Below are 13531 nucleotides of genomic sequence, written 5' to 3'. Positions count from 1 at the left end.
GATGGCGGCACCTCCCGCTTCCTCGTGATTGAATCGCACATGGATCATCTTCCTTGGGACGAAGGGAGTAGTACATCATAAAAGTACCTCAAATTTCTGATATGAGGGCATATGGTAGTATTATACTTCTACGTTCCATACTAGTTGACGCATTTTTATAGACATTAGATTTAATAAAATTGATGTTCGAAGGTTAAGCGGAATGAGAATAAAGTATGGAAAAGAATATAGTTGAAAAGAGAACGAAAGAGTAAAATATGACAAAGACTAAAGTGTTTCCTAAAAAAAAGAAAATGCTGCAAGTAATTTGAGACGACTCAAAATAGAATATAGAGCAAGTAGCTTGACACAAAGGGAATATGAAATAAAATTGATTATCGACGACATTGTTATAAAAAAATTGAAAGACTAAGCATAAATTAGTGTGTTTTCAATTAAGTTGTTGAAAATCTTTACATAAATAAAGATGTAACGTTATTTAGGGATTCACTGAGAACAACTTGTTATTGTACAAGACTAATCCCTCTTACTAGATATTTGGGTTCAAATACTCATGGATTCCTCATTGCTTATTGGTTGCATATGATTCTGAAAACTCACATGTGAAAAGGACACTGAAGTCAGAGCTAATGATTGTAGTAAAGTCATAACAAAGTAGTCATAGGTACCTCGCCACGTTGTTATAAAATATCAAAAACATAATTCCTTATAAAATCAAATTAGGAAAAGACAATATGTACAAATCTCAAGACAATTTAACCATTCAAAACATACCATCAATTTCTTAAAATACGATAAAAGTATTCATAGTCCCACCCTTTCGAATCATATCTCGTAATATTATAAAGCAGACATAATAAGTTGACCGTTTTCACGAAAAAAATAATAGAAAGTGCTATTTATAGAACGTGGCTAAAAAGATTTTTCGGAATTGCTTTTAGCGAGAGACTAGCTAATTATTTTAGTAGGATTTTGTAACGAGAAAGTAATAAATATTCGAGAGACAATGATATTTGTTGCAACGAATGTATCGCTGAGTTCCGCCCCGAAGAAAAAAATGTCCGACAATCATCAAGAACTTTCTTTAGGGCTTGTCAAATCAAGCAAAATTTCACTTTATGGGTATCAATATCAACCACCATGAATTGGGCATTGATGGTCGAAGATTGCAACTTGCAACGGTTGATAACATCGGCTTCTCAAGCGTAAGTTTTCTATTTTTTTACGTTTCTTAAAATTCATTTAATTTGTAAAATTTTTGTGTTACTAAATAGATTGCTACTTCAAATATTGATTTGTTTCTAAACACTTCTTTGGAATGGAGCCATATCGTGATGTTTATTTTTTTATAGCAAACTTTACCTTATTGTGTTGTGAGTGTGTTATGCATATCATATCACAAATTTAGAATCAAAACAGGAGTAATGATTTGCCACAAAAATAAATTGTTTCATTTGACAAATTTTGTGCTTTTTTTAATAATCCCAAACAACTAATATATATCACTAAATTTTTTTTTCCGATTCGTACACTTCATGCATAAATTGTAAAAAAAATTTAACTATGGCAACAATCCTATATATATTAGTATTTCTTTATGTAATTTTTTTTCAAATGTGTTCATAAGTATATGCTGATTTATTTTAATAATTTCATGTCGTTTGATCAAAAATATTGAGTGCGCAATCTTTGTACAATATTTTAACAAATGATCGTATATTTGACCTCAAGTTGCAACGTTTTTTCTGCTTAATTTCTCACACTTTTGTAATCAATCTACATATTTCTTTCATCCTTTTTTTTTATTTTCACATACTATTACCTAAGTATCACTACATCCGTACCATACTTTATAAAATTAATACTAGTTTGTTAGGGAATTATGAAATGAATAGTTTTACTCATTTAACCTTTTCTGAATATTTTCCTAATTTAAGTTATAGCAAAAAGTATTAATTTTTCTTAACCGAATTAGTGTTTCGTTGACTGATGATTTTTTTCACAGTTGTTTGAGCTTATCCTGAGAGATCCGAATTTAAAATAAAGCAATTGAGGATTACGGTTATAAATTAAATACTAAGAATTGATTATGCAAATATGAAAAATGAAATGTGGAAATGAAATATTAGTAATAGTAGCTAACTCAGTTTCAATAAATTATGGAGTACCAGTTAATTTTAAATCTCTGATACAAAATGACATAAGTATATTTGTTAATTTAGTGTTATTCTATTAATAACAACATATATATTTTTAATACGTATATAATTTGTAACAAGACATTTGGTACGAGGTATACTATGTAAATTCCGGACGAAACAGTAGGAAGGTAAGTTGATCCATTCATTCTAAAAACAATTTTATCCCAATTATAAAAATTAATACTAATATAAATTGAAAATACCTTTTAATTTCTAATATCTATAATTACCATTTGAAATTTTGTGTTGGTTATTGTCTATACAATAAAGATTACAATTCCATTAATTTGAGATTTCCCTTTAATTTTCTTGGATCAGTTACGACTGCTTTTATCTTTATTGACTATACAATAAAGACTACAATCCCATTTATTTTAGATTAAATTATAAATTCTCAAATTATATAAATACGGTTTAGAAAAATACTTATGAATAACCTTAATCAAAATATGGACGAATTCTTGAAATTTTGAAAATGGGATATTTCAGTTTCTTATAAACACAAAAGTAAAGAAGTAAATAATTTTCATTTTTGTTAAAAATATAATACTATTAAAGAATGCTTATAAAATTAAAGAATCATAAGTAAAACTGTATGGGTAATGCAGTAGTGTAATACACACAAATTAATCACTCAAATTATTTATTTTTTCGTGTCAAAATTGTTTTCTTACTTCGTCACTGAGGACATTAAATGTTTGAATAAAGATTTACAAACTGCATTGCACATTTCTGCTTTATTTGAGTGAAAATATAACAGACACTATTAAATAATTTAAATCAACTATTTTATTGTGTAATAGATAATGTCACAAAGCAATAATAATTTGATATCAGAAATTCACGAAAAAGAAAAAAAAAGAGAAAAGAAAAAGTTAAATACCGCCCATTCTACAGTCAGAAAAAAAGAAATTAAACAAAAATACACAAATTCTAAATCAGCCCCATTTTTCCCCAAACCACCGTTCTCCGCCGTAATCTTGGCGCGACCGCCGGTTAAGCTCAGCACCGACGTAGCTGGCTAGTTTGGCATTTTTTACAACTTATTTGCGTTTTTATCTCTTCGTTTAAGCTCCCGTAAGTGACGCTTTCAATTTCGGTGCGTTTTTTGGTTGCCTTGTTAGTGTGTTCATCTTCTTGTTCTGTTGTCTTATTTGATTGCTTGCTGAAATCAGTCTTACCCCCAATTGAAAATATAGCGTTGGTCTGATCAGAAATGAAGCCCTAATTTGATTTCCCCCAATTTGATGAAGCCCTAGGAATTTTGAAAATGACCGATTTTCAACTGAATTTGACTTCATCATTTGTATGCAGCTGACACGGGCCTGTGTCTATGCGAAAATTGTAGTCTGTATGAGTTTTATGCATGTGATCATTTCTGAGAAATTTAATGCTGCAGAATTGCTTTAGCTTTTGTTTGGTGTGGGAACTCGAGTTCTGGAGAAAAGAACTGGGCTTTTTTGCTATGAGGCTTATATCAACTCAGAATTAAGCCCAATGCTATTGGTTTCACCCTGTTCAGTGTATGTGTGTTTTTGCACTCTGCAAGTGTTTGGCCTTGTAATCATTCTTTTGGGAAATGTGTAATACTATGAAATAGGTTTTGGTGTGTTAGATGTGGGTTCCTAACGACCTTAGTTTTCTCAAATAGCTTAAGTTTTGTCATCTTTGGGGTGTCATTTCTCTCTCTGGAGCCCCTTTTGAGGATCAGCTAGAAAGTGATCTAATTAGAGATAAATGGCTACTGAATTTCACGATGAAGTGATCTTTCAGTTCTGTTGACTTTTTCACTGTGTGGTTCTTCTAGACAAGTGCTGAAGAGTTGGGTATGTCATGAAATTTGTGTACTAGTATATTTTATTATTACGTTCCATAGGAAAAGGGATGGGACTTCATAGTATACATTTTTCACCATCAATTAATCTGTGCTTTGAATGTTTATAAGATGATCTATTTTTGATTGTTAATGTCTTCAAGCTTACGTACAGATCTTTTCCGTATTTTCAGAATCTTCATCAACTCTCTTCTCGTACCCGTTTTATTTTCTCACACTATTGAATTTAATTGACAGGTATCCGTGTCTGGCTTGGACGTTTGTGGTTTAATTGCTCTAAACTTGATAGATCACATCAAACTTTGTTCGACTCCTTTGTTATGGTCTTTGGCTCTAGTTGGGGGCCAAGCTTCATGTTGCAAAGCACATATTATATTGGTCTAAGATAAAGATGAATTTACAGACACACCATACAGGGCAGATCTCGGGCCAGGTACCCAACCAAACTGGTACTATGTTGCCTGGGCTACCACAGCAAAATGGAAACCCTATGGCCAGCCAAATGCAGAATCCTAATATTCATCGAAATGTACCCAATATGGATCCAGAAACTATTAAAAGACGCAAATGCATGCAAGAGAAAATGTAAGGAGTTTTCTTGGATTATTTCTACTTGTGCTATTTCTAGTGCTTCCTGGTTTGTGTAGAGATAGGTGAAGGTTACTTCTGAAAACATGCTGTAAAAATTGCTTGCTTGATTTGTGCTGCTAAATGTTTAGTTTCTCTGTTCTGCAGTTGGAACTTTCTTATGCAGCGGCGCCAACAATCACCTGAGGTTTCCAACAGGAAAATGGTTGATATAGTGAAACGTCTAGAAGACGGTCTATTCAGAACTGCTGCAACAATGGTTTGTTGTTTTCTAATCTGTTTCATCATGCAATTATCCTCCTTGTATAGCTAATGTTTTGTTGTGCATAACATTACATAGAAAAATTTCTGGTTGACATTAAAGTTAATATAAGTTTCAAGAATCTTTAAGTAGATATTTGTGTAATTGTGTATGCATGTTGGAAAATTGTTAGCATAACTACTTATACTATTGGGTTACTATTCATAAATTCCTTATTGCGTTTCTATTTCTCATTATGTCATTTAATGTCAGGAGGAGTACCTAAACCTGGAAACTTTAGAGAGGCGTTTGCACATTCTGATTAAGCGCTTCCCTACAAGTAATAACAATCAGCAGTTGCAACATGCCAATTCTTCCACTCCCGTCGGTACAATGATACCCACACCTGGGTTTCAACAAAACTCAAGCTTCGCTGGAACTTCATCAGTGGATAATTCATTCGTGAACAATAGTAGTTCCAATACAATCACATCGTCTACGATGAATTCGGGAAGCTTTTTTCCAACTCGAAATGGGTCTCCTGGAAGTGCACATGGTAGTTCCTTTAGTTCATCTGATGGTCTTTTTGGCCTTTTCATCCATGGAGTATTATCTGGTTGACTTTTCACTCATATAACGGATTATTTTTCTGCAGGAGCTTTGGCTGGTGGGTATCAGCAGTCAACTAATACGTTCTTGGTCAATCCTGGTGGAAATAACATGATGACGTCCATGGGTTCGCAAAGAATGACAAGTCAAATGATCCCAACTCCTGGAATTAGTAACTCCAACACTAGTGTTATGATTACTAACACTAGCAACAATAATTCCATGAAAATTGAGCCATCAGATGTTGGAGCATGTCCTGATGTTGACTCTACAACTGCATCACAGCCTATGTTGCAAAAACATCATGTTGGGGGTCAAAATTCTCGTGTCTTACACAATATTGGTGGGCAAATTGGTAGTGGAGGCAGTTCTACGTTACAGCAGAAATCCTTTGGAATAAATCATGGGTCCCTAAGTGGTGGGTTTGGAATGATGGGAAAGAATATGTCTGTCATGAACAGTTCAGGAACCACCGAGGGATATTTATCTGGAACTATATATGGAAATTCCACCAAACCCTTGTCTCAGCATCTTGACCAGCATAACCAAAGACCAGTAACACAAGGTACTTTACTCTATCTTCACCATTGCAACCATGTTTCTGTGTCCTGACGTGTTTTCCCAAATCCTTAATGTAATGAGAGTTAGTTGAGGATACCTCTGGAGCTTCTAGTTTGTATAATTTTTGACAGTATTCCATTTGACAGGTGATGCCTATAGAATTGGCACTACTGATGCTTCTGGGTCTGGAAACATGTATATTCCTGTAACAACTGTTGGGTCAACGATTAACAACCCAAGTTTGAATGCCATATCCATGCAATCAATGCACAGGACAGATTCTCCTTTGATGACCAATAACCAACCAAATGTATGTTCTTCTCAACAGGCAACTGATTCTCACTCAGTAGATCAATCACAAAAGGTGAACTTTCAATCGCAGTATACAGTGAAAGAAAATCCTGTGCAGCCTCATCAACATCAGCTGCTTCAACAGCCGTCCCAGCAGTTTCAGCAACGGCAACCTTCTCAGCATCAATTGCAACAAAAAAGCAAAATGCAAAACCAGTATTTGTTGAGAAATGATTCTTTCACTCATTCCCATTTATCGCCCAGTATGGCATTTGAGGTGAAGCAGGAGACTGGAACAGAGCATCATAATGAAGGTCTACAGTCAAAAGTTACCCACTCCTTCCATTCCAATACCCAGAATCAGTTCCAGTCAAACTCTCTGGAGGGCAATTCTAGATCTTCTCAGCCTTTTTCTCATTCACCTGTGCCGCATGATGCCCCATCTTTGCATCCACAGCAATTTGTTTGCAACACTCGAAGTGATTTTACTGGTCTTTCTGGTGGTGTTCAACCAGATGCAGCATTGGGCGGTCAGCGGTATTCCAAGCCTCAAGATATGGATGTATCAGGCAGACTCCCTCTTGATCAGACTATTCAAGATGAAATTCATCAAAGATTAACCAGGCAAGATGGAGCTCAACTAAATAATTTATCCTCAGAGGAATCTGTTATTGGCTACTCTGGAACTTCTAGATCAACAGAACCAGTGAACACAGGTGACCCAGCACCTCGAACTTATAGCATTATTCGCGAAAAACAGTTCAAGAACCAACAGAGGTGGTTGTTATTTTTGAGGCATGCTCGTAGATGTCATTTCCCAGAAGGGAAATGCCCTGAGCCTCACTGCTTAACTGTTCAGAAGCTGTTGAAGCATATGGGAAGTTGCAACTCTCTTGAGTGTACATACCCTCGTTGCCGTACGACAAGGGTATTAGTCAATCATCATAGGCGCTGTCAGGATACAAATTGCCCTGTTTGTATACCTGTTAAAAGCTTTATGCAGGCTCAGTTCAAGACACTTGCTCGTTCTAATTTGAGGCCTGGGTTGCCTACAGTAGTCAATGAATCTTCTGGTGTCCATGATATAGCTGGAACAGTGGGAAGGTCTACTCCAAAGATAGACCCAGTGATAGCTGAAACTCCCAAAGATCTAGAACCTTCTACTAAACGTGCAAAAGTTGAGCAAGGCTTGCAGTCTCTTGTCTCTAGGAGTGGATTCTCTGTGGCACTGACCTCTACTATAAATGATTGTCATATCCAAGATCTACGTCAAAGTGAAAAGGATTGCAATTACCAAATTCCAGTAAAATCTGAAATTAGCGATGTGAAAGTAGAGTTGAAAGTCCCTGTAAACGTTGCACATGAAAGTCCCAAAATAGAGATAAAAAAGGACAACTTGGATGATGCATACATCCAAACTCCAAAAGGTGATGATGTCACACCTAGTGATTCTGTTGGATATGGTGTTCATCAGGTCGCGAAGACAGAAAACGATTCGGCACAGACTAAGCAAGAAAACACTCCATTACCTCCCGAGAGTGCATCCAAGTCTGGGAAGCCAAAAATAAAGGGAGTATCAATGATTGAATTGTTCACGCCGGAAATGGTTCGCCAACATATAATGGGTCTCCGTCAGTGGGTAGGACAGGTCAGTGTCGTCCATTTTCTCAACCTTATTAGGCATATGATTATTACTATCCTTGGTTAGTTACTATCAAGGTGCTCTATGTATGCCTATTGAAGGCTCCTGAATGCTTTTAGCAATTTAAAGCATTTTATGAAATTTCATCACAGTCATTGTCTTTGAGTTTGTATGCATTTATCTAATCAGACAGTTAGAAGCTCATTTGTGTTCTCTTTTGCTTTATTTTGTTGTATTTGATATGGACTAGGATTACACTCATAACATGCATTTCTTGCTCTGAGATGCTTTGAAAATTTCTTCCCCTTTCTCTGCTTGCTTGCTTTTTTTTGTTTAATACTCCCTCCGTCCCCAAAGAATATGCACTTTGGGTTCGGCACGAGTTTTAATGTAAAATTGGTAAAGTAAGAGAGAGGTAGAGAGAAAAAGTAATTAAAGTATTGGTAAAGTAAGAGAGAGGTAGAGAGAAAAAGTAATTAAAGTATTGTTAGTGGAGAATGGGTCCCACCTCATTAGAGTGAAAAGACTTTCCATAATTGGAAAGTGCATATTCTTGCGGGACGGACTAAAAAGGAAAGAATGCATATTCTTGTGGGACGGAGGGAGTAATATTGCTTGGTGTTTTGATAACACAACTATTCTAGACGAGGATCCTTGAATTCATTCTTCATTACTAACATTGATTTGGTATGGGTCCATCCTTTTTTCTTTTTGATTCATTTTTCTTCCTAGATCTTTTTTTTATATATCCCATGTTCGTATTTCGAAGAGGGATGGGACAAAAAAATGTCATTTTGTTGGATTAGATCTCACCCAGTCATGCCTTCACCTTACTCAAAAGCATCATACATCATATATGCTCTTCAGATTTTTCCTCTGAAATTTATAATTACTCTTTTCGTCCACAGAGCAAAGCAAAGGCAGAGAGAAACCAGGCAATGGAGCATTCAATGAGTGAAAATTCTTGCCAACTATGTGCAGTTGAGAAGCTTACCTTTGAACCTCCTCCTATATATTGTACTCCCTGTGGTACTCGCATTAAAAGAAATGCAATGTATTACACCTTTGGATCTGGGGACACCCGTCATTGCTTCTGCATTCCATGCTATAACAATTCTCATGGAGACACCATTGCAGTAGATGGCACGCCTATTCCAAAGGGAAGGGTGGAGAAAAAGAAAAATGACGAAGAAACTGAAGAATGGGTAATGCTTTATTTTCTTGCAGAGTTGTTCTATCTTGATATTTAATCTTAATACTACGCTAAGTAATTGTTTCTTGCAGTGGGTTCAATGTGACAAATGTGAAGCTTGGCAGCATCAAATCTGTGCATTGTTTAATGGTAGAAGAAATAATGGTGGAGAAGCTGAGTATACTTGTCCAAATTGTTATATGGCAGAAGTTGAAATGGGAGAACGCGCACCATTACCGCAGAGTGCTGTTCTCGGTGCAAAAGATTTGCCTAGATCACATCTAAGTGATCACTTGGAGCAGCGTTTAATTGTAAAATTGAAGCAAGAGAGGCTTGACAGAGCAAGGATGCAAGGCAAAAGTTATGATGAGGTTATTGACTTACACTGTGTGGCATATTTTTATTATCTTTGCTCGCACATACACTGACATATATATATATATATATATATATATATATATATATATATATGTGTGTGTGTGTGTGTGTGTGTGTGTAAATTATCAGTATTGTGGTTTGTGCATTTGTAGCAAGTTTTTATTGTTGAATGGTTACTGTTTAGGTCATAATTTTTTCGCCCATTTTTCCAGATCCCAGGAGCAGAAGAACTTGTAGTAAGAGTGGTATCATCAGTTGACAAAAAGTTGGATGTTAAGCCTCGCTTCCTGGAGATTTTCCAAGAGGAAAACTATCCAACAGAGTACCCTTATAGATCTAAGGTATGTCTTTACATTTTGATACAATGCTTCTAAATTCTTCCATATGAACTATATCTAAGATTTCAGAAAAAAACACTATCAGTATTAGTCACGAATAATTTGAAAAATATACTGGAGATTTGTTTCTTGATATGCCTCCTTACTTAAGCTTGGTGTCTTCTTTGTTTGCATATACTTGAAGCCTAGTTAAGCAAAAATGAATTAGTTGCTATTGCAAATTAGCTGGTCCATTAATGTGTTGTAACTGTATTTACTATGTTGCAGGTGGTCCTGTTATTTCAGAGAATCGAGGGCGTTGAAGTATGCTTGTTTGGCATGTATGTTCAAGAATTTGGATCTGAATGCCAGCAGCCGAATCATCGAAGAGTCTACCTCTCTTACCTGGATTCTGTTAAGTACTTTAGGCCAGATGTCAAAGCTGTCTCTGGCGAGGCTCTAAGGACATATGTGTACCATGAAATTTTGGCAAGTTAACATACTCTTTCTCTTTTCCTTATAGTTGATGGATGTACAAAAGAAAAGATGTTACCATTTCTTTATTAGTATGCTGATATGTATTTCTGATTCAGATTGGATATTTGGAGTACTGCAAAATGCGTGGTTTTACAAGCTGCTACATCTGGGCATGCCCTCCGCTGAAGGGTGAAGACTACATTTTGTATTGTCACCCAGAAATTCAAAAGACACCCAAATCCGATAAACTTCGAGAGTGGTTGGTATCATTACTGTCTAAATGTGAGCGATTATTCATAGCAGTGTTTCACCTTATTTTTTCTCTTTCAGGTACTTGGTCATGCTACGAAAAGCCACAAAGGAAAACATTGTCGTAGAGCTCACTAATCTGTATGAACATTTCTTTGTTTCAACTGGTGAATGTAAAGCAAAGGTAACTGCATCTCGTCTGCCATACTTTGATGGAGATTATTGGCCTGGTGCTGCGGAGGACATCATCTATCAACTGCAACAAGAAGAAGATGGGAGAAAACAATCTAAGAAGGGAACTTTGAAAAAGATCACAAAAAGAGCTTTAAAGGCATCTGGCCAAACCGATCTTTCTAGTAACGCATCAAAGGATCTGATGTTAATGCACAGGGTAAGATCTTTGCCATAATTGTATTTTAATTTTTTCTTCAGAAATTGTGCTCAACTTGTGGGTATGCGTCACTTTGTGTATTTTGTTGTTCTTTTTCATATTTGCAAGACTAAGCAATTACTGCTGCTATTTTCTTAGTGATACTAAAATAAATTCTTTGTTTCCCTAGCTTGGTGACTCCATAACTTCAATGAAGGAAGATTTTATTATGGTTCACTTACAACATTCATGTACTCATTGCTGCATCCTAATTGTTTCTGGAAAACGCTGGGTCTGCAAGCAGTGCAAAAAATTTCAGCTTTGTGACAAGTAAGGATTTTTTTCACTTTCTGCCTCAGTTATCGTTAAACATTTTCATGTTGATTTCATTTCCAAGGGATTTTCTATTTCCGTCACGCAAATCAAAATGTTAATCCATGTCCCTTGTATTTACTCTTTTATCTTCTCGAGATATCCAACTTTTTTAGTTGATTGCATCTGGAATAGCATCATGCTGCATGTTATATACGTAGAGCAGTGTACTAATCGGCTCCTTTCAGATGCTATGATGCTGAGAGGAAACGTGATGATAGGGATAGACATCCTGTAAACTACAAGGATGTTCATGCACTTTATCCTGTAAGTCTCTACGATCGTAATGATGGCTGACATTTATATTTTGCTTATGATTTTTTGCCAGATTTAATTCGTTTGAGCTTAGAATTTGGACTGAGAAATTTATGAATCTGCAGGTTGACATTGCTGAAGTTCCTGATGAAACTAAAGATAATGAGAATCTTGAAAGTGAATTTTTTGACACAAGACAGGCATTTCTTAGTCTTTGCCAAGGAAACCACTATCAGTACGATACTCTTCGCCGAGCTAAGCATTCTTCTATGATGGTCCTATATCATCTACACAATCCGACTGCCCCAGCTTTTGTCACAACATGCGTCAAATGCCACCTTGATATAGAGAGTGGGCAAGGTTACCGATGTGAGACATGCACCGATTATGATCTATGCAATGCCTGCTATCAGAAGGATGGAGGAAAAGATCATCCTCATAAGCTAACTAATAATCAGTCCATTGATCCTAATGCACAGAACAAAGAAGCCAGGCAATTACGAGTCACGCAGGTAAATTTTACTCTAAGATCACACACCCACCTTTCTTCACTTATTATTTGTCCTTGCTGAGCGATGAATTATACTGCCCCGAGTCCTGACAGAAATTTCTTGGACTTGTTTTTGCAGTTGAGGAAAATGCTCGAGCTCCTGGTGCATGCTTCTCAGTGCCGGTCACCCCTTTGCCAGTATCCCAACTGTCGCAAGGTCAAAGGTCTTTTCCGCCATGGCATCCAGTGCAAAAAGCGTGCTTCAGGAGGCTGTCATTTGTGTAAGAAAATGTGGCACCTTCTCCAGCTTCACGCCCGAGCATGCAAAGAATCCAACTGCGGTGTACCACGTTGCTGGTTTGTTCACAAAACTACTCTGTCAACATAGTACTCCTCCCTTTTATCGTCTTAAAAAACGGTTGTCTAAATCCTCTCATGCTTTGATGCAGGGACTTGAAGGAACACCTGAGAAGGCTGCAGCAACAGTCAGATTCTCGAAGACGGGCTGCTGTAATGGAAATGATGAGGCAACGCGCAGCAGAGGTCGCCGGCAGTTCTTGATAACCTCAAGTTGTACATAGTGATAGCAAGCCAGAAAATCCTGTAGTTATTGGAAAAACTACAATTCCCTTTTTGTCTCATTCGATGGAAATTGAAGAAGTAAAATTGAAATCTGTCACGACAGCCTGATCGAATAGGAAAGCAAAGGAGATCGGCTTCACCATCAACGATGTTTCTCGTTCATATGTCGTAGTATGAGCTAGCATCGTAGGATGTTTATAGATCAGCAACTGCTTTTCTTCTGCTTCAAACTTGCTACTGTAATTTAAATGAGAAAAGAAGGTACAGAAAATCAGTCTTGAATATTTTGTATTTGTTTACTCAGTATTTCTTCCTTGCTATCATTTGATGGCCGAGTGTATCATATCTTTTACTTGCATAGTTTAAATGGAGAAGAACATTTTTCCATATGTTTTAAACCTTTCTACAAAATATTGCTCTACATTTAAACATAAAGATGAAGGAATTGACCAGTGAATTAATCAGATTTTGATGTTGGATCGAATAATTTAATTACCCATTATATTTGTGCCCAAAAGATTAAAAGCATCGGATATGGGCTTGTCCAATCCTATATTTTCTTATGGGCTCCAAACATACAAGTTATTCAACTCTCTAATAATATTACAAGGTCAAGGATTAGTATACAATTGAACAAATTGCTACAGTCCCATTATATGCAAATTCACTCCTTATTGCCGAACCGTAGAACCATACCAAATTAGGGTTTTTAGATCTAGTTTCTTATGGATGAGATGCGCAAAGTTATAAATTATTTTCGTCTTCATCACGAGCCAATTTTAACTCATTCCAAGGCAAATAAGTCATACTAACATATTACGAAGATTTAACTTCATTCCAATATGTTTTTACTTCATTCCAGTACGTAAAGGTGGTTTCACT

The 13531-nt window shown here is 36.2% G+C and overlaps 1 protein-coding gene across 2 annotated transcripts; it reads left to right on the top strand.

Annotated features, from left to right (window-relative positions):
- The first annotated feature begins 3124 nt into the window (after positions 1-3124).
- Positions 3125-12972, top strand: LOC121756236 (histone acetyltransferase HAC1-like). 2 transcript variants are annotated; one of them, XM_042151729.1, is made up of 17 exons: positions 3125-3278; positions 4273-4620; positions 4771-4882; positions 5138-5420; positions 5520-6038; positions 6181-7973; positions 8876-9172; positions 9252-9530; positions 9750-9878; positions 10143-10343; positions 10448-10590; positions 10662-10971; positions 11141-11280; positions 11511-11589; positions 11703-12089; positions 12207-12424; positions 12517-12972. In XM_042151729.1, exons 2-17 carry the CDS (start codon positions 4427-4429, stop codon positions 12626-12628), a joined length of 5196 nt encoding a protein of 1731 aa, XP_042007663.1. In that variant the 5' UTR covers positions 3125-3278; positions 4273-4426; the 3' UTR covers positions 12629-12972. The 2 variants fall into 2 exon arrangements, with proteins under 2 accessions (XP_042007663.1, XP_042007664.1); XM_042151730.1 differs by lacking the exon at positions 3125-3278 and adding an exon at positions 3631-3724.
- Positions 12973-13531: the final 559 nt, after the last annotated feature.

The sequence above is a fragment of the Salvia splendens genome, chromosome 11 (assembly GCF_004379255.2).
Source record: "Salvia splendens isolate huo1 chromosome 11, SspV2, whole genome shotgun sequence".
In the NCBI taxonomy this organism is placed as follows: Eukaryota; Viridiplantae; Streptophyta; class Magnoliopsida; order Lamiales; family Lamiaceae; genus Salvia; species Salvia splendens.
The sequence above is the reverse complement of the archived record's forward strand: the minus strand, read 5'-3'. Positions and strand labels throughout refer to the sequence as shown.